Consider the following 26,068-nt stretch of genomic DNA (forward strand, 5'->3'; position numbering starts at 1 on the left):
ACAAAATAAACTTGTAATTTTTGGAAAATAATGTTGGGGAAAATTCTATCATATCATAAGAATAAAGTCAAAATATTATGGGACTAAAGTCCTAATGTTCTCAAAAGAAAATTTTTAATTGAAGAAAGTTGAAAAGTTGGAAAATTAAACTTACTAAAAAACAAAATAAACTTGTAATTTTTGGAAAATAATGTTGGGGAAATTTTTTTTGGAAAATAATGTTGGACAAAATATTATGGGACTAAATTCCTAATGTTCTCAAAAGAATTATTTTAATAGAAGAAAGTTGAAAAAGTTGGAAAATTAAAGAAAAACAGCAAAAAATATTTTAAAGCCATTATATTATTATAAAACAAAAGACCTAAATAAAGTTGTAATTTTTGGAAAATAATGTTGGGGAAAATTCTATCATATCATAAGAATAAAGTCAAAATATTATGGGACTAAAGTCCTAATGTTCTCAAAAGAAAATTTTTAATAGAAGAAAGTTGAAAAAGTTGGAAAATTTAACTTATTAAAAAACAAAATAAACTTGTAATTTTTGGAAAATAATGTTGGGGAAAATTCTATCATACCATAAAAATAAAGTCAAAATATTATGAGACCATAGTCCTAATGTTCTCAAAAGAAAATTTTTAATTGAAGAAAGTTGAAAAAGTTGGAAAATTAAACAAAAACAGCAAAAATGGGAAAAAAGACTAAAGGTCAAGGTTCATATGAATAATACGCTTTATGACGATTTGATGATTTCACAAAGCTTGAAATATATAGTCCTAGCATATCTACATGTATTCTTTCATTTTTCACTATGGCCCCTCCTTGGTCTATGGAGAAGGTATCAACATCCACGGATCCAACAACCACATTATAATGGGACTGTGAATACACCTTATAGTCCTTATATACCTAATACACACCCGGTCTGCCAGAGAATTTTAGCATCCCTGAAATGTTTTTATGAGTAGCAGTTGGCATGCAAGAGGCAAGTTGAGACAAGGGAAGAATATTTGAGTGGCAGACATTGCTTAAAGACAGTCGCATTATATCATTCTAATTGTTGCCCAATAGAGGGTTTGCAAACACTTTGGGGGTACGAGGGTGCGTGGACTCGGGTGCAACAGTAGCTACAGTTGGTCCGTTCCAACGTTGCAACTTGAAATTGGAACTTGGAACGTCGTAACACAAAACAGCGTAACTTGAAATGTTGCAATGTGACTTTAAAATAACGTACTTTTAAACATTGTAACTTGAAACGCCAGAAGCTGAACAATTGGAACGCAAAACACTATAACTTGGAATGTCGTAACTTTGAAATACTGGAACTCAAAATGCCATAACTTGGAATGTTGCAATGTGAAACGGCGTAACTTCGAACATCCTAAATCGAAATGCAAAATGCCGTAACACCGAAATTGACTCCAAATGCTCCAACGCCATAACTCAGAATGTTGCGACGCCAAACGCCATAACGCGAAACACTGTAACTCAAAACGTTGCAACGTCACATGGAACATCATAACATCATGAGGACTACCTGTATAGCCCAGCGCAGGGGTGTCCAAAGTGCGGGCCGGGGTCCATTCGCGTCATTTGTGGTTTAACAGCCAATGGCACATTCTAAAAACATGAAAAAAACAAAGAAAAAGGTGTAATTTTTGTAAACTTATGTTGCAGTAAAAATTATAATGTTATGAGAATAAAGCCAAAATATTATGGGAATAAAGTCATTATTATGAGATAATAATAATATTGAAAAACAGCAGAAAAAAAATACAGCTGTAATTGTGTAAAACCACAACAAAAAAAAAATCTATTAAAAATCTGCGGTAATTTTGCAAGAGTACAGTGAAAAAAAAGGAGTACCTGTATAGCCTAGCATAGGGGTGTCCAAAGTGCAGGCCGGGGTCCATTCGTGGCCTGTCGCTTGTGGTTTAACAGCCAATGGCACATTCTAAAAATATGAAAAAAAAACAAAGAAAAAGGTGTAATTTTTGTAACCTTATGTTGCTGTAAAAATTATAATGTTATGAGAATAAAGCCAAAATATTATGGGAATAAAGTCATTATTATGAGAAGACATTTTAAGATAAAGTTTAAATAATATTGAAAAAGAGCAGAAAAAAATATACCTGTAATTGTGTGAAACAACAACAACAAAAAAATCGATTAAAAATCTGCGGTAATTTTGCAAGAATACAGTGAAAAAAGAGGGCTACCTGTATAGCCTAGCACAGGGGTGTCCAAAGTGTGGGCCGGGGTCCATTTGAGGCCTGTTGCTTGTGGTTTAACAGCCAATGGCACATTCTAAAAACATGAAAAAAACAAAAGAAAAAGGTGTAATTTTTGTAAACTTATGTTGCAGTAAAAATTATAATGTTATGAGAATAAAGCCAAAATATTATGGGAATAAAGTCATTGTTATGAGATAATAATAATTTTATTGAAAAAAAGCAGAAAAAATACAGCTGTAATTGTGTAAAACAACAAGAAAAAAAAGATATAATAAAAATCTGCCGTAATTTTGCAAAAATACAGTGAAAAAAAAGGACTACCTGTGTAGCCTAGCACAGGGGTGTCCAAAGTGTGGGCCGGGGTCCATTCGCGGCCTGTCGCTTGTGTTTTAACAGCCAATGGCACATTCTAAAAACATGAAAAAAACAAGAAAAAAGGTGTAATTTTTGTAAACTTATGTTGCAGTAAAAATTATGTTATGAGAATAAAGCCAAAATATTATGAGAATAAAATCATGATTATGAAAAGAAATTTTAAGATAAGAAAATCTTAATAATAATATTGAAAAACCGAAGACAAAATATAGCTGTAATTGTGTAAAACAACATCAACAACAAAAAAATCAATTAAAAAATCTGCAGTAATTTTGCAAAAATACAGTGAAAAAAAACAGAAAAAATTTGCAATTGGAAAATTTTAATAATAATATTGAAAAACAGCAGAAAAAAATACAGCTGTAATTGTGTAAAACAACATCAACAACAAAAAAACAATTAAAAAATCTGCAGTAATTTTGCAAAAATACAGTGAAAAAAACAGGAAAAATTTGCAATGAACATTCAATATTATGAGAAACAAACAAAACTAAATAAAGTTGTATTTTCGGAAAATTTGGTTGTGGTCGAACACATTATGACTTTCCAATCAAATTCTGATTACAATGTTTACAATTCTTCAGCTCTGCAGTCAGTTTCGTGTTATTGGAACTTTGCCGTGATAATAATGTCCTTTAATCAAATCAAATCAACTTTATTTGTAGAGCACTTTTCCTGCAAAGAAATGCAACACAAAGTGCTTTACAGAATTAAAACAATTTCCACAATTAAAAGGAAAGAACAATGAAACAAAAAGAAAGCCCCTCCTTCCCACACTCCATACTAGACCCACACACACACACAAACACAGTCACACAATCACACACAGTACGGAGACATGTCCTGGCAGTGAGGAGCAAGGAAACGCCACCTTTGGGGCCGTCCACACTGGGAGGAGCTGCAGGCCGTGCCATCGGAGGACCAGCACCCGGGCCCCCCGGCTCCAATACACGAACCCCCAGCCGGCCGTGACGAGGGGACCCAAGGATGGCACCCCCTCAGCAGACCCAAACAGCCCCCAGTGTGGAAACACTGGAGTTAGAAGCTAAAGACTCCAGTAGAACCAACACTGTGAGCTTTATCTAAATTCCACCTCATGTCGTGCTGTCTCGGTACTGTGGTTCCTCCTAAAGCCAGACTGATGTTTCTCTAAAATGCTATTTCTGTTTAAAAAGTCATTAAGTTGGTAAAAAAAGAGTTTTTCTAAAATTTTACTTAAAAACGGCAAGTTGGATACGGGTCGGTAGTTATTAAGAACGGTGGGGTCTAGATTGCTCTTCTTCAGAAGGGGCTGAAGAGAGCAATTCATGATGTTTAAAAACTGCTCCTCAAAGAATCCATAAAGTGATTTTAAAAGTGATGTGGGAATTGGATCTAAAAGGCAGGTTCTTGGGCTTACTTGGGCTTACTTTTAAGATGAGTCTGCCCATTGTCCACTCGCCAAATGACATTGACGAGTAATGACAAATCTAGGCCAGTATAGCTCAGTTTTCCACTGTAACTTGTACAAAGTGAGTAAAGAAGTAGAACATGTACTGGTGACCGTGGCTCCAAGCCCCTGAGGCAACTGGACCCCCCCCCCCATCTCTGATAAGGTCAAACCTTTGCATATCATTTTTAGAATGCACACAAAAGGGAAAGACATGTGTGTGTACGTTTGTGGATGATGGGTAAAATCCCCCCAAAATTGCAGTTTTCTTCTAAAAACAGAAAACAAATACATGATGCTAACTTTGGTTAGCATCATTGTTCCGGAAGGTTAGCCGCGATCAATTTTTGTCATTAAAGAACAATGTAAATCCAATTCATCTGTACCAGAAAGCCAAAAATGCTAACACAAAACAGGTTTGCTCAAGATACAGCTCAACAAACGGAATCAAACAGTACTTCGACAGTGGTCAAGTCCAATTGTCGGCACAAAGGGAGAATTTGACGCCATATTATTCTACTCACACTCAAAAATGTAGCCATTCTGACTGGTGTATTTTACAAACAACGAGTAATTATTATGGAGAGTTATGAGGAGTTCCCAAAAGATGATGACCGCTGGCATGGCAGCATGTAGCATGGGAATACATAAGTTAACACTGATGATATGGTCGGGGCCAGGTTATGAGTTGAACCCAGGTTACCATGGTGATACAGCTGCTTTAAAAGAGAGCTGCCTTCGCTGAACAGGCTTTCCACTCAACCCACGAAACACGCTTTGCAGATATTTAAGCTAACCATAAACGTAAACACAAAAGTCAGCAAAAGCACAGAATTCTACCCCGGACCTCTGAGGTGTAATATCATATTATGTTGTCTATATCAGTGATTCCCAAAGTGTGGGCCGCGGCCCCCTGGTGAGCCGTGGTGGTACTGCTGGTGTGCCTTGGAGGTCATTAAGATATGATTCATTTTTTTATTATTTTTATTGTAAAATATTTATTGCATGATTAAAAAAATATTTTTAGGCCTAAGTAATAACTTATTGAGTGTTATTGACCTGTCACAATATTTTAAGGACTTTATACAGTTTATGATTGGAATGGAGAATTAATTGTGTCTTGTGTGTAAACCACAGATTAAAAGTTTGGCCTTCCTTTATCCCCCTGCTTTCATTTCAGTCCTGAATCTTAATAATAATAAGAATAATAACAACAACAATATTATTAATATATTAATAATAATATATAATACATATATAATAATATAATATAAGAAGAATAATAGTAATAACATTAATTATTATTAATAATATATATTATTATTATATTATTATTAATATACAATACATATATAATACGACCAGTCCAGGGTGTACCCCGCCTCTCGCCCGAAGACAGCTGGGATAGGCTCCAGCACCCCCCGCGACCCTCGTGAGGAAAAAGCGGTAGAAAATGAATGAATGAATGAACATATATAATAATATAATAGAATAGAATCATGGTAATAATACTGCTAATATTAATAATTATTATTAATATATAATAACAATATATTATTATATAATCTATGATATAACAATCATTATTATTATTAATAATAATTAATGTTATTACTATTATTCTTCTTATATTATATTATTATATATGTATTATATATTATTATTAATATATTAATAATATTGTATTGTATTATTCTTATTATTATTAAGATTCAGGACTGAAATGAATAATATATTATTATTATTATTATTATTATTATTATTATTATTATTATTATTATTATTATTATATAACTAATAATATATTATTGTTAATATTATTAAATTATTATTTTTATAATATTATTATTATATATAATATATAAATGGTATAAACTGGTTATTATTATTATATAATATAATAAGAATAATAATAGTAATAATATTAATGATTATTATTAATATATATATATTATTAATACATAATACATATATAATAATATAATATAATAATAGTAATAATACTACTAATATTAATAATTATTATTAATATATAATAACAATATATAATTATATATTATATAAGAAGAATAATAATTAATAATAATAATAATTAATAATATATTATTATTGTTAGTATTATTAAATTATTATTTTCATAATAATAAATAATAACTATAATAATTATAATAATAAACTGGTTATTATTATTATATAATAATATATTGTTATTATATAATAATATTAATATATTATTATTATTATTATATAATAATATATTGTTATTATATAATAATATTAATATATTATTATTATTATTATTATATAATAACAATATATTATTATATAATATATTATATAACAATAATAATAATTATTAATATATTATTATTGTTAATATTCAATATTCAATTATTATTATTATTATATAAGTGAAGTTCTCTGAGATTGCAGCATTTCGTCTATGTACTGTTTATAGGACAAAGGTGGGCTGCGGACATTTTTTAGATTTTCATGCGGGCCCTGAGTTGGTAAAGTTTGGCAACCCCTTGTCTATATCATAACTCAGAGTTTTTTCTTCTTCCTGTCTCATCAGATCTGCACTCTTAAGCGCCAGGGTCGGACTCTGTTCTCGACCGTGCCAGAAAATGCGGAACATGAAGCTGGATCGCTGTTTGTCCAAGAGGTAAAAGCAACACATGAAGCCGCCATCACGCTTGCCTGTGGTTTGAAAAGATGAAGCGGCGTGAAGAGAAGAAAACTCCCATTGAGGGCATGTTCATAAATGTTTGCCTCGCTATGAACCTCCCCACCCTGATTGTAATGCACAGCAGATGGGAGTCCACTGTGATGCTGCACAACATGTCACTGCACACTTTGCTCAGGTCGTTTTTTGGGTGTGGCTGCAGCACATTGTGCTTGAGTTTGATACAAATTGGAAATGTCTCACTTTTTACAGACCTTCTGATTCACTCCACATGTGTTAGTCTTTTACAGAATACAACACAAGTCTTACTTTTTTCACTTTGTGTCTCCTCACAGTGTATCAAAACCTACAAGTCGGACTGGCATGTGGTCAACTACAAGTATGAGGAGTATTCAGGAGACTTTCGGCAGCTCCCTAAGTGAGTCTTTTGCTTGTCTTCAGCAGGATGTTAAAACAAATACAACCCAAGTTGACATGTGTTATACTGAAAATGCTTTATCCGGAGGCCTTGAAGCATACATGGAAATCTCACAACTTTGCAACACACTCAAACGTAACACAGACTATGTGGGTATGGAAATAAATGCTTATATAGATGCTTACCTCCTCCATTGATATCATGGGAAGGGCCAAAATGGTTGGGTGGTGTCCAAAGGTGGGAACCTCAGCTGCAGAAGCTACGTCTTGGCATGTGGAATTTCACCTCTCTGCGGGGGGGGAATAAGCCTGAGTGGGTGCGTGAGGTGGAGAAACTCGATATAGTCCGACTCACCTAGATGTACAACAGTCCAGGTACCAGTCCACTTAAGATGGACTGGAATTTATTCCATGCAACGGGCTCAGGGCCTGAACATCGAAGTTGAACCTGGTAAACGAGAGGTTAGTTTAGGACCGGTCCTGACTGTTGTTTGCGTTTATGACGCAAAAATCTGTTCAGAATACTCGCCTTTATTTGGAGTCCTTAGAGGAAGTCCTGGAGAGTACTCCTTCAGGGATTCCCACGTTCTGTTGGAGGACCTCAACACTAAGTGACCAAGTTACTGGTGTGTTGTTATTGGACTTTTGTGTTGGTTACAAGGACCTCCTCAATCCCAGTGACTAGTATTCCAATGAGGAAGCAGTGCCTTGGGACTCCATGGTGGGCTGTTGTATGAAAAAGATCCCCATGGGGGCAGGACCCAGTGGGTGGATGCTAGGAGTTCCTTAAGGCCCTGGATGCTGTGGATGTGTGTTTTGCTGACAACTTTGCAGCATTGCTTCCTGGTAAGGACAATTCAGCGGTTCTAGAACCTAGGTTCTAGGTTTTCCGTTGGATAATCAAATGGTTGTGGGACTTTGGGACTGTGTATGAAATCTGTACTCTTTGCAGTACCGGACCACCTAATTTTTCTCACTTTTTGGGTCACTGAATTGGTTCATGTTGAATTCCCGCTGCCACATCACGTGTTTAGGAACAGTCATGTTTTCAGTGAAGGTAACGTAACCGTATGTTTTCATTTATCCCTTTAATTCCTCATTTATATGTATTGATTTGCATAACAAATATGCATGTAAAATTTTAATAGTAAATCAAACGGTAAAAACCTGTTTTGTGTCAACACTTGGGGCTTTCTGGAACCAATTATTACATTTACATTATTTCCAACATTTATTGATTTAGTGTTCGTTTTGGTGAGAGTCGGACCTGCTGTAATGGATTATATAATTGGAATTGTATCTTATATAATATTTTTCTTTCTTATTTCAGAATTGTATTAATTGCCGAATTACCTGCCAGCAGTTTTTATTGATTATTTAAAAAAAACGCACGAAACACAGAAGTTTTATATTTTGTTCTCTTACTAAGAACAAAGGGAAGAACTAAATCTGAAACACTTATATGCTAGGACTATGTTAAAAAGCCATAGCATTTCAGTATGTGGAATCAAACTATGGAATGGATTGAGTAAGGAAATCAAACAATGCACAACGATGAGCCAATTCAAGAAACAATACAAGTAGTTGATGTTTGCTAAATACAAGGATGAACAGTCTTGAACCAGTCATGATGTGCTATATATATCACTATATTACGGCACGTGACAAAAAATAAAATAAAATAAAAATTTAAAATAATAAAAAAAAAAAAAGTTAAATTAAAAAAAAAAACTTAAACTATATTAGGAAAGTAGGAAGTAAAGAAATGTAACAGTTACTGATTGTAAAACTGCTATATATCACAAAATTGACAGTTACTATGGTACCCATTATGTCATTGTATGGTCATATCACCTCTTACTTCGGTATGTGACAAAGACATAAATAAAAATGAAAAATAAAATAAAATAAAGCTTAAAAAATAACTTAAATTACAGTGAAGAAAATAAGTATTTGAACACCCTGCTATTTTGCTATTTCTCCCACTTAGAAATCATGGAGGGGTCTGAAATTTTCATCGTAGGTGCATGTCCACTGTGAGAGAGATAAACTAAAAAGAAAAATCCAGAAATCACAATGCATGATTTTTTAACAATTTATTTGTGTGATACAGCTGCTAATAAGTATTTGAACACCTGAGAAAATGAATGTTAATATTTGGTACAGTAGCCTTTGTTTGCTATTACAGAGGTCAAACGTTTCCTGTAGTTTTTCACCAGGTTTGCACACACTGCAGGAGGGATCTTGGCCCACTCCTCCACACAGATCTTCTCTAGATCAGTCAGGTTTCTGGGCTGTCGCTGAGAAACACGGAGTTTGAGCTCCCTCCAAAGATTTTCGATTGGGTTCAGGTCTGGAGACTGGCTGGGCCATGCTAGAACCTTGATATGCTTCTTACGGAGCCACTCCTTGGTTTTCCTGGCTGTGTGCTTCGGGTCGTTGTCGTGTTGGAAGACCCAGCCACGACCCATCTTCAATGCTCTGACAGAGGGAAGGAGGTTGTTCCCCAAAATCTCACAATACACGGCCCCAGTCATCCTCTCTTTAATGCAGTGCACTCGTCCTGTCCCATGTGCAGAAAAACACCCCCAAAGCATGATGCTACCACCCCCATGCTTCACAGTAGGGATGGTGTTCTTCGGATTGTACTCTTCATTCTTCTTCCTCCAAACACGCTTATTGGAATTATGACCAAAAAGTTCTATTTTGGTCTCATCTGACCATAAAACTTTCTCCCATGACTCCTCTGTATCATCCAAATGGTCATATGCAAACTTAAGACGGGCCTTGACATGTGCTGGTTTAAGCAGGGGAACCTTTCGTGCCATGCATGATTTCACATCATGACGTCTTAGTGTATTACCTACAGTAACCTTGGAAACGGTGGTCCCAGCTCTTTTCAGGTCATTGACCAAGTCCTGTCGTGTAGTTCTGGGCTGATTCCTCACCTTTCTTAGAATCATTGAGACCCCACGAGGTGATATCTTGCATGGGGCTCCACTCCGATTGAGATTGACCGTCATGTTTAGCTTCTTCCATTTTCTAATGATAGCTCCAACAGTGGACCTTTTTTCACCAAGCTGCTTGGTAATTGCTCCGTAGCCCTTTCCAGCCTTGTGGAGGTGTACAATTTTGTCTCTGGTGTCTTTGGACAGCTCTTTGGTCTTCGCCATGTTACAAGTTAAAGTCTTACTGATTGTATGGGGTGGACAGGTGTCTTTATGCAGCTAACGACCTCAAACAGGTGCATCTGATTCAGGATGATACATGGAGTGCAGGTGGACTTCTAATGGGCAGACTAACAGGTCTTTCAGGGTCAGAATTCTAGATGATACACAGGTGTTCAAATACTTATTAGCAGCTGTATCACACAAATAAATTGTTAAAAAATCATGCATTGTGATTTCTGGATTTTTCTTTTTAGTTTATCTCTCTCACAGTGGACATGCACCTACGATGAAAATTTCAGACCCCTCCATGATTTCTAAGTGGGAGAAATAGCAAAATAGCAGGGTGTTCAAATACTTATTTTCTTCACTGTATATTAGGAAAGCAGGAAATGAACAAATCTAACAGTTACTGATTGTAAAAGTACCAGATGGAGGGATAGGATTTAATAAGCTTTGCTTCTTCCTACTCCTTTTGGACATGTGGAACTGGGAATTGATTATGCATTAAAATTAAAATTAAAATTAAAATTAAAATTAAAATTAAAATTAAAATTAAAATTAAAATTAAAATTAAAATTAAAATTAAAATTAAAATTAAAATTAAAATTAAAATTAAAATTAAAATTTATTAGGAAAGCAGGAAGTGAACAAATGTAACAGTTACTGATTGTAAAAGTACCACATGGAGGGGTAGGATTTAATAAGCTTTGCTTCTTCCTACTCCTTTTGGACATGTGGAACTGGGAACTGATTATGGGATGCACTCAATTGTAATCTGATGCATGTTCAAATGAAATTAAACCATTACCATTACCATTACCATTACCATTACCATTACCATTACCATTACCATTACCATTACCATTACTATACTGAAAATAAACCTAACCCTGAACTTAAAATCGAGGTATACACCAAAACCGCTACAACCATAATGAATTAATTCATTCATTCATTCATTTTCTACCGCTTATCCTCAATCATCAGACTGGTAGATGATTGCTCTACGATACGAGCCATGCGACAGAATATGCAGAATGTCACCAATAAATGGACAACATTAATTAATTTTCATTGAGAAATATGTGAAAAAAAATATTGAATTTTGGAAAATGTTTTGATGTCAGATTGGTTTGGAGTAGGAATATTTAGCGGACAAAACAATGATGGATGAATGATGATGGATGGATGGATGAACTGCTGTGAGCTGGTCTGGACCTCTAGATGCAGATTCGAACTTTGAAACAAAAAAACGTTTGTTTACAGCTGAGAGTGCCCCCGAAAGGGTACAGCCGTGAAAAAGACAACACAAAACGAAAAACACCGTAGCAAAAGGCTAACAGGCAAAAGCAGGCACTTGGCAGAGGAACAAAAAACGCTGCTGACAAAAAGGTCAAGCAAGAAAAAAAAAAAACTAGACGAAGGTAAAACCAACAAAAAAACACAGTAGAATAACTCTAGCGGGCAAGTACTCACAAGAACAGGATAAAAGCCATAAAGCAAAAGTCCGGAAAGATCAACCACGTGGGCGAGCACAGCGGATGGCGTGCAGCATGAGAAGCTTGTGGGACAATCTGGCATTGAACTGATGTGACAGCTGCGCTTAAATGGCCAAACGCAAATTGGCCACAGGTGTGTCCCGTAGCGGTCCTCCTACGGTCCGCCCCAGCAAAGCGACAACACAGATCATGACAGTTGAATCAGCAATCTTCTTTGTCGGAGCGGCCATTGGGTTCTTGGTCAGCTTCCTGACACGGGTCGTTCTGCCGCCAATGCTTGCCGGCTCTTGGAAGAGTTCTTGTCGTTCTGAACTTCTACCATTTATGGATGATGATAGCCACTTGGACCTTCAAAGCAGCTAAATAAGAAGGAACTAAACACAAACAGTCTACATATACTCAAAGCTGTTAATGGACACCTATTAGGGGTCCTTAAACCCCCAAAATAATCCCTGGTTTCATTCATTTTCTACCGCTTATCCTCACAAGGGTTGCAAAGGTGCTGGAGCCTATCCCAGCTGTCTTGGGGCGAGAGGCGGGGTACACCCTGGACTGGTGGCCAGCCAATCACAAGGCACATAAAGACAAACAACCATTCACACTCACATTCATACCTATGGACAATTTGGAGTCGCTAATTAACCTAGCATGTTTTTGGAATGTGGGAGGAAACCGGAGTACCCGGAGAAGACCCTTGCATGCACGGGGAGAACATCTTATCCATCCTGGTCACTCCCAATGAGAACCTCAGCATAATGTTATGCTGCTGTTTTTTCCAGTTGTTTTTTTAGTTTTCTTGTGAAATTATATTTTTAGAATTTGTGAATTCATTTTCGACCACTTTTTCCTCACGAGGGTCGCGGGGGTGCTGGAGCCTATCCCAGATGTCTTCGGGCGAGAGGCGGGGTACACCCTGGACTGGTGGCCAGCCAATCACAGGACACATACGTATAGACAAACAACCATTCACACTCACATTCATACCTATGGACAATTTGGAGTCGCCAATTGACCTAGCATGTTTTTGGAATGTGGGAGGAAACCGGAGTACCCGGAGAAAATCCTCACATGCACGGGGAGAACATGCAAACTCCACATACATACATAATACATAAATAAAATAATAATAAAACAGCAAATAAGAAAACTTAAGAAACCACATATAGTTGGTGGGTAGATAAATAATTTTTTGTCAGATTCAAATGTACAGTATTAACATTTATTTAACCTTTAACATGAACATTAATGAAACTTAACCTTTTTACCCAATTAGCAAGTTAGCATCGTTACATCTGGGAAAATCTTGTCAATTGTGTCCAGTGTGCACAAAGCTATCATTTCTGTGTTCATGATATCAACCTCACGCGGGCTGCACTGACATTAAACTTTCATATCAAGATGGGGGGGGCCTCAAACTAGCATCCGACGGGCCGCATTTGGCCCGCGGGACGCAAGTTTGAGACCACTGTCGTAAAGCTAGCTTGAGGGAGGGCAGAGAGCATAGCTACCTTACAGAGATGGCCGAGGGTGGACTTGAACCCAAGTCTCCTAGTTGTGAGGTCTGCGCACTAACCACTCGACCGCCGTGCAGCCCTAATCCCTGGTTTGTTGCAGTTTATTGTTTAAGTGGATTTCTGTTTTCCACCTTAATTAACTAAAATACAAATGAAATAGAAATGTGAATGTGAACGGTGCAATGTCAGTAACCAGTCCAGGATGTACCCCTGCCTCTCGCCTGAAGTCAGCTGGGATAGGCTCCAGCATACCCCCATGACCTTAGTGAGGCATAGAAAATGGATGGATGGGCAAAAATAAAGAACTGAGAAGACACTTTCAAAGATGTTGTGATGATATGTTGTATTCTACACTGGTCATTCGGTGTCAGAAATGTAAAAATAACTAAATATACTAAATATATAATCATGTAATCAATATAATTATGCGAGTTTATATTCTGTTTTTATGCGAGTTTTTATTCTTATATTCTGTTATTATGTCTACTTATTAGGTAATACGAATGTAAAGGTGGTTATAGGGGTGTTATTTCACTTATAAGGCGGAAATTCACTTATCACAGTTGGTCTGAAACCAATTAATGAGGGATTACTGTATTCCACTTGGGAAAAAGGCTGTGGCTATAGTGAAAATGTTCCGGAAGCAGTGTGTGAGAAAATACCAACGTCCTTGAAGTCCATTTTTTTGCATGCTGAGAGATGATGAATACAGTAAAGTCTCGTTATATCGATATCGGTTAAAACGAATTACTACTTATTACGATACTATTTTTCAAATTTCTAGTCTTTTATGATATAATTAGCTCCGTTAGTACGATACCCGGTTATTATGATAATCCGGTTACTACGATGCCCTTTTCATCTCCCGCCAGCCAATTCGGTCTGCTTATATCGATACAAAAGCAGCTTAAATCAATCTTTGCTTAAGGATTTCAATACCAAAAAAGAACACGGCGAACGGCTGCTTCCAGTCAACTTTATTTTTCACACTTCCACCACCAGAGTGCAGCACACACAGCGGAAAACACCCGTCCCTCGCGCCTACCCCTCCGGGTGGCAACACCTTCCCTATCGATAGTTCTGGGGTGAATTATGTCCCGGTAATCACTACAGCGTAAGTTTATTTTTATTTACTGTAGTACAAAATTTATTGTAGTACAAAAGCATGCTAGATACGAAATCCATGAACTCAAGGAAAAAATTACATGCCATATCAAAGATCCGCCCACTTTTAATGCAGTTCAGCGCAGGATCGGATATATGGATAGTCCGGTTATATCGGTATTTTTTCCAACTCCCGAGAATATCGATATAACGAGACTTTACTGTATGTTGCAATTGTAATTATTGAAAGTAGTGTATTAAAGGAGTTGAAACCGACTTTTTCTTTCAGCAAAGTATTACGACCAGAGAAACTGGTGGCCCATTTGTTTGAGGTGGATGAAGTTGCGGAAAAAGACGGGGTAAGAAATGTCCCTCTTTTTTCACGATACCATTAGAGACCAGATTATTATTATACGGGAGCCAGGCAATTTCACTGCTGTGTTATTGTGCAATGTCAATAAAGAAAGTCTATCCATCCATCCATCTATCTATTATGGTACTGAATGCTAATGAATAGAATTCTTCCCGCTAATGTGGTTAGTGTTGTTTTCTTATTGTTTTAGAACATTCTTGCAAATGCCTTCATGTTTTGTCTCTGCACTCCTTCCTGCAGGACACAGCCTCGTTTGGCGCTCACAAGGGAGGCGTGTCTAAACACGGCTGGCTGTACAAAGGCAACATGAACAGTGCAATCAGCGTTACTATGCGGGTGAGTAACAATGAATACATTCTCCACATCATCACCATTCTGGAGCATGGCTCCATGTGAGTGTGTGCTGAGTTTGAATTTGGGTTCTGCATCAAAGACTACATGTTCGTCGGGGTCTCCTCAACCAGCCCTGTGAATTCAGACGATCGAGTCCTGGTTGTGTCACTTGTTCCCATGTTTACCCATGACGTCATGACAGATATCTGCCTTCAATCGCGACAGTAAAGAAGGTTTGAATCGGACAGCCTTCAACTGTACTACCAGTACTGCTCCCAATAGGCTTTACACCGCTAAGTACATATGTGCAATACTTTGTTTTTATATTCAGTATAGTTGTTCCATACTCCATTCACTGTGCAATATTAAGTTCTAAGTGCAATATTAAGTTCTAAGTGCAGTATTTTTATAATGCCTCATATTGTGGCTCGTTGGGCTAGTTGCATGATTCTCCCTGACCTTGTTTAGGGGGCTAGTGGCGCAATGGATAACGCGTCTGACTACGGATCAGAAGATTCTAGGTTCGACTCCTGGCTAGCTTGGCATAAGTCTTTATAGACCATGAAACATAATGTTTTGCAAATTTCCCCACTGAGGGACGAATAAAGGCATATCTTATTTAACTCACAAGCAAGATCTCATAGTGTATAGACTGGTCATATAGTTCACGTCATATTTCATATTATCTTGCAAACTGTATTTGTATATAACTCTGGGTAAAATTGTTAATTGGTAATGGTCATGGATTTATTTCATTTGAACATGCATCAGATTACAATTGAGTGCATCCCATAATCAGTTCCCAGTTCCACATGTCCAAAAGGAGTAGGAAGAAGCAAAGCTTATTAAATCCTACCCCTCCATCTGGTACTTTTACAATCAGTAATTGTTACATTTGTTCACTTCCTGCTTTCCTAATATAATTTAAGTTATTTTTTAGAATTTATTTTATTTTATTTTTAATTTATTTTTTTGTCACGTACCGAAGTACGAGGTAATACTATACAATGGGTACCATAGTAACTGTCAATATAGTGATATATAGCAGTTACATTTGTTCACTTCCTGCTTTCCTAATAAGTTTTTTTAATTACATTTTTTTTAAAATGTGTAAAAATTATTTTACATTTTTATTTTATTTTATTTTTTTGTCACGTATCAAAGTACGAGATGATATGAGCGTCCAATGCCATAATGGGTACCATAGTAAGTGTCAATATAGTGATATGTATAGCACATCATGACTGGTTCAAGACTCTTCATCCTTGTATTTACCAAACATCAACTGCTTGTATTGTTTCTTGAATTGGAAAAAAAGGAGTAGGAAGAAGCAAAGCTTATTAAATCCTACCCCTCCATCTGGTACTTTTACAATCAGTAACTGTTACATTTGTTCACTTCCTGCTTTCCTAATATAGTTTACGTTTAAAATTTATTTTTTATATTTTTTGTCACGTACCGAAGTAGGAGGTGATATGAGCATCCAATGACATAATGGGTACCATAGTAAGTGTCAATATAGTGATATAGTGATATATAGTGACGTACGTATATAGCACATCATGACTGGTTTTGTTAATACTTGGGTTGTTTATATTGTTCATCGTCATATTGTGTATTTTGTACTGCTTAACTGATTCTGTTCTCTTGCTGCTGTGCAATGCAAATTTCCCCACTGAGGGACAAATAAAGGCATATCTTATCTTATCTTATCTCTTCGTGCAGCACGATGCTACAAATGCGCACTTTTAGGATGCAGACCCTGAATTGAAACACCGCCAATGTAAATCCCATATTTCACTATATTGATGGGCAGATGCATTATAATGTCCAACTCAGTCATCTGGAGTTGCTTTTTCAGGCTTTCTGAACAAAATGTGCAGGCCAGTGGGTAATTGTGTTATTATGTATTTTATGTGTTATTTTCTCTACTGGTGTGAATGGAGATATCTTTAACACCAGTTCGGGGAAATGTGAGTTTTTTTCCAAATATCTGTTTTCTTGTGACAAATATATTTTTAGAGTAAATAATTTTCTTTAGTCTTTGTTTATATGTTCCGGAGTTAGGCAATCATACCAGGAAGCTAGTAATGGATAGTGTGATATTATATTCAAAACAATACAGTACATTCTGTGTAACTGTGGCGACATAATTGATAACAATGTTTCGAAATGGGTCCACCCACCATTTAGGTAATATACAACATGCTAACAACGCGGTGCCAGAGATAACAACAATTAAAAATTTGTGTCCAGATGTTCGGTCCACAAGCAACATCATTTTGAGCGTGACTAGCATCAGATTTGTCTAGGAAATCCTGGGGTGACAGGATTCGGGCAGTTCATAATGGTGGAGATATTTTTATGTATGTATATTTAATGTTTTCTCCAGTCATTCAAAAGGAGGTACTTCCATCTGGCTCAGCTGGGCGATGGCTCCTACAACCTCAACTTCTACAAGGATGAAAATACCTCCAAGGAGCCCAAAGGAACCATCTTCCTCGACTCGTGTATTGGCGTCGTTCAGGTAGATTTAGATGTTGTAGCATTTGCAAGTGTGCTTAATGTATTCTGTGTGTTGAACTGGAGTCTGAGGCGGGGCGTCGAACTCGGGAGCAAACTTGATTCTTTTACAGAACATCGACTCACACTCGTCACTCCGTGAGACACAACCGCACACTGAATATCACAACAGAGCAAGCTTCCATCACGATCACCCCTCTGGGTGGCAACTACTCCCTATCAATAGTTCCGGGGTGAAGTATGCACCGGCAACCACTTGGACCATCAAAGCAGCTAAATAAGAAGGGACTAAACACATACAGTCAACATATACTCAAAGCCTACGAATGTGCTGTTGATGGACACCTATTGGGGGTCCTTAAACCCCCCAAATAATCCCTGGTTTCATTCATTTTCTACCCCCTGGACTGGTGGCCAGCCAATCACAGGGCACATATAGACAAACAACCATTCACACTCACATTCATACCTATGGACAATTTGGAGTCGCCAATTAACCTAGCATGTTTTTGGAATGTGGGAGGAAACCGGAGTACCTGGAGAAAACTCCAGAACATGCAAACTCCACACAGAGATGGCCGAGGGTGGACTTGAACCCAAGTCTCCTAGCTGTGAGGTCTGCGCACTAACCACTCACATACACCGGCAACCTAGCATCACAATGTACCGTTTATTCCAGCATGCTATTTCATTTATGGTTATGGTTTAATTTCATTTGAACATGCATCAGATTACAATTGAATGCATCCCATAATCAGTTCCCAGTTCCACATGTCCAAAAGGAGTAGGAAGAAGCAAAGCTTATTAAATCCTACCCCTCCATCTGGTACTTTTACAATCAGTAACTGTTACATTTGTTAACTTCCTGCTTTCCTAATATAATTTATTTTTTAAGCTTTATTTTATTTTATTTTTAATTTTTATTTATTTTTTGTCACGTACCGAAGTACAAGGTGATATGACCATACAATGACATAATGGGTACCATTGTAACTGTCAATATAGTGATATATAGCAGTTTTACAATTAGGAACTGTTACATTTGTTCACTTCCTGCTTTCCTAATATAGTTTAGGTTTTCTTATTTACATTTTTTTTATTTTTAAAAATTATTTTAAATTTTTATTTATTTTTTGTCACATACCAAAGTATGAGGTGGTATGACCATACAATGACATAATGGTACCATAGTAACTGTCAATATAGTGATATATAGCAGTTTTACAATTAGTAACTGTTGCATTTTTTAATTTTAATTTACAATTGAATGCATCACATAATCAATTCCCAGTTCCACATGTCCCAAAGGAGTAGGAAGAAGCAAAGCTTATTAAATCCTACCCCTCCATGTGGTACTTTTACCATCAGTAACTGTTACATTTGTTCACTTCCTGCTTTCCATAATACAGTTTAAGTTTTTTGTTTTGTTTTGTTTTTTTAATGACTGGTTCAAGAGTCTTCATCCTTGTATTTAGCAAACATCAACTACTTGTATTGTTTCTTGAATAGGCTCATCATTTAGGTCAAACCTCAAATGTTTACAGTTAATACAACTGCAGTAAAGCCTCCATTTATTTAAGGGAAGATGATGTTGCAATTCGACGTAAGACTTGTATTTTTTTTGTCTTTATTTTCCAGAACAGTAAATTACGAAGATTTGCTTTTGAGTTGAACATGCAAGACAAGAGCACATTCCTTCTGGCCGCAGACAGCGAAATGGAGATGGAGGACTGGATCAGTACCCTGAACAAAATTCTTCACTGCAGCTCTGAACAGGCCACGCATGAGAAACGTTACGAGGACTTCCAAGATGGTATGATTCTGCATATTTTTCAGAAACATTATTTATTATACAGTATATTAACATATCTATTTATTTTTAAGCACTTATCCTAGCTGACTTACACACCTTAGACCAGGGGTCAGCAACCTGCGGCTCCAGAGCCGCATGTGGCTCTTCAGCCTCTTTATTGTGGCTCCCTTTGCGATGCTTGAATATTTTTAACACCCGAGTGGGGAAAATGCACGTCTTTTGTAATGAGTTTTAAAAAAATCCAACTTTGTCTGAGACCATGAATGCATCCTGAGTGAGTTCTGACTGCTATCCAGTTCAGTACATGAAGAAAAACAAGTAATACTTACCTACAAATCTAAAAAATAAATTTGAGATAATTTAAAAACAGCGGCATGGGAACTTGTTTTTACGTTTACAGTAGTTTACACATACATTTATGTAAGTTTATCTCCAAAACTAGCAAGAGTACTCCAACTCGTCTTTTCTTATCTGAACTACTTTGATACCCCCAAATTCCCTCCAATGTTGTTTTAAACATACTATATGTTTTGCGGCTCCAGGCTATTTTTCTTCAGTGGGCATTGGGTAAAATGGCTCTTTTCATAGTAAAGGTTGCCGACCCCTGCCTTAGACAGTCAATCCCAGCCTCGGGCACACAGGAAAAAAAACATCCTCACTATTATTCAAACAGGCACTGAATTGAATATTACTGGCTTGTAATTTATTATTAATGAGATATCTTATTAGCTATTACTAATTTGCTGTGCCGCCCACAATACAAAGCTAACACATGTGTTCTGTTCTAATATCCTATATTATATTGGCCTAAATTTGATCGCTTTTAGTATCTTTAATGTACAAAACGTACCAAAATGGCCCCCCTGCGTTGTTTCATTTTACTATATGCATTTTTATTGTATTATTTTGAGAATTTTCTTCCCTGAGAGTAGCAAAAATGAACTAAACTTTGACCTTGAACTGCAGCATCACGTAACTAATGCTTTGTAGGCTTGCTAAAAAGGGGAATTATGTCAACGTATGTCAAAGTAAATCCAAATAATCTATTACAGACACCAAAAAATATTTTTTTGCAGTTGTAAAAAAAAAAAAAAAGCACGTAGATTGAGTTACCAACACGTGCGATGCTATGTCTGGGCAGACTGATAGTGTACAAGGAAAACTGACTGGTTTGATAACCAAGACCACATTTTCATTGCAAACTGAGCCATATGAAACCTTGGGTGTTCGAAAACCAAGGTTTGACTGTACATGTCACTTCATGCAAGAAACTGCTGTATTGTCATTCTTTATAAAGTCATTGCTGTCAACCAATCAAGCTAAAAAATGAATCTCTTGATCCGCAGAGGAGGATCAAGAAAAAGCAGACATCTGCTCTGGAAGTTTTCAAGACAGCTTTCAGGTAGAAATGTTTTCATCTATTAACTGGAGTTTGACTTTAAGCTAAGCAGTAAGCTAAACTATTTCATGTAAACAAACATGCCTGTTGACTAGCGATGTTCCGATCAGGGTTTTATGTTGCCGATACCGATAATCCATGAGTGAAATCGTCCGATAATGTCCGATATATACATTGTAAATGTTTAAATGTACTACTGGCTATATTCGGGGTCACCAAGGTTTTTTCTTGTGAGAGCTACTTTTACAAATTGAAAATGCCCAAGAGCTACTCATTTTTGTAATGTTTATTTTCATATTAGCAAAGCTAATATGCTTGTTTTACCAGAACATGAACAAAATGCTGGTATCCACAACTCAACTTTTCTACAGTAAACCTCGGATATATCGGACCCGGATATATCGGAAATTCGCTCACAACGGACAGATAAAAAAGAACCAATTTTTCTGTAATGCATTTCCTATAAAAATTCATTGCATATATCGGATTTTTTTTATAACGGATTTCGCCTATTTCGGACAAAATCTCCAGTCCCGTTCCAATTTCCCTCGCATATATTCCCTCGTGTCTTTCTCCTGGCTCCAGATTTAGGACAAATATAAAAGTGAGTGACGTCAATAATACTAGCACAGCACTGAATGAGATCTTAACCTCACTATCGGAAATAACGCAGGGCCTAGCTTAATTAACAATTTGTTATGCTCAGAGTCCAATAAAGTTAAATTCTCATTACCTTACGTCTCTTTTCATTGCCCAGTCCAGGTACATTGGAAACATAGTCAAGGAAGTGCCTTTTTATAACGGATAAAATCCGATTTACGCATATACCGGATATAAATCCGATATATGCGTAAAACGGACATTTTCCGGTATACGCATATAACGGATTTCGCTTATATCGGACAAAACCAGTGGGAACAATTGAATCCGATATATCCGAGGTTTACTGTATTTCACAAAGCATTTATTTCTAGTCTTCTCACATTATTGCTGTTTTAAAGCAAATATTGGCTTATATTGATACCATGTTTTTATTCACTGATAACAGCCGATACCAATCGGTGACTGATTGAGTGGAGGACCCCAGTGTTGGCTATTTCGAGACAAAATAAAAATTGAGGAAGCCATTTATTGCAAACACGAATTAAAGTGAAATAATCTGTTCATTAGCTGATCAAAAGTTGACCATAGTTTTGACCAAAAGTTTTTTTGGACCATAGCTCAAAAAAAAAACTTGAAAACCACCAAAAATAAAATTCATTCCAAAGGGCTAGTGGGACTGTTGCATTGGGTGGCGAAAAGGGGCGTCCATTGACTGGAACTGATGTTCATTTTAGTAAACTTCCCATGCCGTTCATCCTCAAATGTTCTCTATTGGATTTAGATCAGAAGAACATACTGATGTGTCCATATGTCCTGTTGTTCTTCTTTAGTGTTCTCGAATTCTAGGAGGAACTTTATGTAGATATGGACTTTCATTTCCCCTAAGTTGTTGTTATTATGGCCGAGTGTGGCTGGCAAACAATAGGTCGGTAAAGTATCTGGTGGCAAAACAAGATTTTAGTCGCTGCTATTCCCGCTGAATAAGACAGTAGCCACGTATACATGGACCCAAATATTCCAATTCCATTCGGGTTATTTGCTCAAACGGAAAGAATCTAACCTTTGTATGCACCTCATTCCGAAAGAAAAGAGCAAATCCAAATGAATATATAATCGGATTCACAGGGGTGGAATATTCCTTTCCCCAATCCGATTGAGATATCTTGTATCCACTCAATCGGAAAGTTGTCAGACTGCGTTCTTTTTCTTCTTCTGTTGTTTATTGGCGGTTGGCAAGCAGCTTTCGTGTGCATCAGCGCCATCTGTGGAACAGAATCTAAACCCTTCTATACGCCATTCAGAAGTCCAGTTTTATTAAAAAAGAAAATACATATCTATATAAAACATATTACGGGGGGTGCTGGAGCCTATCCCAGCTGTCTTTGGGCGAGAGGCGGGGTACACCCTGGACTGGTGGCCAGCCAATCACAGGGCACATATAGACAAACAACCATTCACACTCACATTCATACCTATGGACAATTTGGAGTCGCCAATTAACCTAGCATGTTTTTGGAATGTGGGAGGAAACCGGAGTACCCGGAGAAAACCCACGCATGCACGGGGAGAACATGCAAACTCTACACAGAGATGGCCGAGGGTGGAATTGAACCCTGGTCTCCTAGTTGTGAGGTCTGTGCGCTAACCACTCATCCGCCGTGCCGCCTATAACACATATGCTGAGCTTATTTTTAAAATGTTAGGAAGATTGAACTTTATCTTTTCCTGTTCCGGGGTGTGTTCTTTCAGCGAATGCTGACATATGACGTAACACGCAGCTCGAGACGTTCTTCGATTTTTAAAAAAATGGAGACGAGCATTCGGCACTGGACTGCTGCGGAAAGTTTTTTCTTTGATTCAAACTAAATTTCAAGACTGGACGAAGGAAAAACTCGAGGAAGTCGGTATCACGTGATGTTGGTGTTTACGTTTTACTGCGCATGCTCCGTTGACTATTCTGGTTGATTATAGCGACGCATGGAGACACGCCATTGGAATATTCCTGTCCATGTATACCATTGCTTTCGGAAAGGTCATTCGGAAAGATTCCATTCGGAAAGAGAAAAACTGCTCATGTAAACGTGGATATTGTTTGGGTTAGGACATTGCTAGGTAATTAGCAATAACTATAAACTAGTTAGTTTGGTGTAGAAGTTTGTCTCCTAGTAAATTTCTACTAAATAATTACTAGTTCAGATGTTACAACGGCTATAACTGAGAGTGACATGTGGAGTTTATACTTTCTTCTCACCTTAGCCCAGGGGTGGGAAAACTACGGCCCGGGGGCCACATCCGGCCCGCCAAGTGTTTGAATACGGCCCGCCAAGTGTTTGAATACGGCCCGCCCAATCTTTCCAAAGTATTTCATTTAAACTCAACATACAACCTGGCATCATGGCCTGAGCCAACCTTTTGATGGTTTTATCAATTTTGTTTTTTGACATGGTCTGTTGTTTACAAAGTGCTCCTGAAAAAAGGGACACAAGCACATAATAATAATAATAATAATAATAATTATTATTATTATTATTATTAGATTATCATTAGATTATTAGATTATTATAATTATTATTAGAACTATTATGATTATTATAATTACTATATTAATGCTAATTATGATATTGATTATATATAATATTATTGTTATATTTGCATATTTTACATAATAATAATAATATTATAATTATTATTTTAATTTTATTGTAATTATTATAATATTTTATTATTTTTAAAATATTTAAATATAAATATAAAATAATAAATAATAATAGCAGATTGCATGACAATTTTACAGATACAATAATACCAGGTGGACTGTTACATGTAAAATATATAGTCTGCCCCCCCCCCCCCCCCGTAAATTTTGTCATATCAATGCCCACCCCTGCCTTAGCCCATCAACAACAGTGCTCAGTTCCAACAATTCCAATCAATCACAAGGTGCATTCACAGAAATGATGTCAATCACAACACAAAAGCTATGGCCGCAAAGTCATTGAAATGTGCAATTATAACAAATGCAGTCTATGATTGTCATATTTCTTGTCAGATTTTTGTAAAAGTTTCCTTCTTTTCAGACGGCCAGAGATATAGAGTTCAAAATGAGGAGCGAAGCCCGGCTGAAACTGTTTACTTTGGACCCTGAAACACAGGTGATGCTTAACAACGTGCTTGTTCTCTCGATGGTCTGTGGGTGACACAGGTGCCTGTATCCACAGAAAGTGGACCTCACGAGCACCGAACCAGATGTACGGCAGTTTGAGGAGAAATTCGGGAAGAGGATCTTGGTCAACTGCCATGACTTGTCATTCAACCTGCAGGGCTGCGTCGCGGATAATCAGGAGGGACCAACAACGAATGTACGTCCCATTACAAAAGTCATAGACAATATGAAAGTCTGTTAATCGCCCATTTCGCACCATCGATGTTTTCTGTCTTTCATGAAAGGTGGAACCGTTCTATGTGGTTCTGTCCCTTTTCGACATTCAGAACAGCAGAAAAATCTCTGCTGATTTTCATGTGGATCTCAACCACCCTTTGGTGCGACAAATGTCGCCCAGCTCTGCTTGTGACCATGACTTGCACATTAATAGCGAGGGTATCTTAGCTAGGCTAAGGCTAGCTAATGGGTTCCCAGAGATGGCTCTCCGATACCCGAAACAAGGAGTGTTTTCAGTCACGTGTCCCCATCCAGAGATCTTCTTGGTGGCAAGGATTGAGAAGGTCCTCCAAGGGGGGATTACGCACTGTAGTGAACCCTACATGAAGAGTTCCGACTCAACAAAGGTGCCCACATGACCGTGACACCAAGATCTTGTTTTGTATTTATTTGTTGCATTGAAAAAATGAATGTCTTGTCCTGGCTAGATGGCTCAAAAAGTGCTGAAGAATGCCAAGATGGCCTGCAGTAGACTGGGCCAGTACCGGATGCCGTTTGCCTGGTCTGCAAGGTGAATTCAGTTCTTTCTTTGTTATAAACGTTATAGATAAGCACTTTTACGTAAATGATACACCATAATATCATTAATTTATTGCAATTTTTTTTTAATAAACCCCCAACCTAAGGCTCTCCAACCATGGAACATCCACAGACCCCAGTTTGAGAATCATTATGGGGTGTAACAGTACACCATAATCATGTTTCGGTCCCGAACTCGGTTTTAAGTTAACGTTTCGGTTGATTTCCGCTTGCATCTTACCCACTTATCTTCATCCGCTTACGTATTTCACCGAGACGGACACAAGGTTTCTGTTTTTTCTTTGGCTTTGTCGCTAGCCTAAGCTGTACTGTATTTCGTTACCAAGTAGCCGCGTAGCGTCAGGTACACTTCCTGTCCCTCAGTCAATGTGTACTGTAAGGGCGAAACAGTACACCGGTGTGCCGAACTGAAAGTTCCTCACCCAAAAATCTGATTACAAATAAATGAGAGAGGCGGGGTACACCCTGGACTGGTGGCCAGCCAATCACAGGGCACATATAGACAAACAACCATTCACACTCACATTCATACCTATGGACAATTTGGAGTAGCCAATTAACCTAGTATGTTTTTGGGAGGAAACCGGAGTCCTCGGAGAAAACCCTTGCATGCACGGGGA

General features: G+C 37.2%; 1 protein-coding gene and 1 non-coding gene across 3 annotated transcripts in view; both read left to right on the forward strand.

Moving 5' to 3' along the window:
• Positions 1-26,068, forward strand: part of LOC131104626 (dedicator of cytokinesis protein 9-like) — an 80,020-nt gene that overhangs the window by 3,848 nt on the left and 50,104 nt on the right. For both annotated transcript variants that reach the window (XM_078796954.1, XM_058051992.2), the window contains exons 3-13: positions 6,611-6,700; positions 7,057-7,139; positions 14,715-14,784; positions 15,039-15,134; positions 17,524-17,658; positions 19,293-19,467; positions 20,814-20,869; positions 24,547-24,621; positions 24,688-24,828; positions 24,917-25,255; positions 25,337-25,419. In XM_078796954.1, the coding sequence (XP_078653080.1) occupies positions 6,611-6,700; positions 7,057-7,139; positions 14,715-14,784; positions 15,039-15,134; positions 17,524-17,658; positions 19,293-19,467; positions 20,814-20,869; positions 24,547-24,621; positions 24,688-24,828; positions 24,917-25,255; positions 25,337-25,419 (1,343 nt within the window). The remainder of the gene's footprint in view (positions 1-6,610; positions 6,701-7,056; positions 7,140-14,714; positions 14,785-15,038; positions 15,135-17,523; positions 17,659-19,292; positions 19,468-20,813; positions 20,870-24,546; positions 24,622-24,687; positions 24,829-24,916; positions 25,256-25,336; positions 25,420-26,068) is intronic.
• trnar-acg (transfer RNA arginine (anticodon ACG)) lies at positions 15,601-15,673 on the forward strand. Its single transcript has one exon. It is a non-coding gene; the product is annotated as a tRNA-Arg (tRNA).

This window comes from Doryrhamphus excisus, linkage group LG15 (genome assembly GCF_037039965.1).
Source record: "Doryrhamphus excisus strain RoL-2023G ecotype Guam linkage group LG15, RoL_Dexc_Guam_v1.1, whole genome shotgun sequence".
NCBI lineage: Eukaryota > Metazoa > Chordata > Actinopteri > Syngnathiformes > Syngnathidae > Doryrhamphus > Doryrhamphus excisus.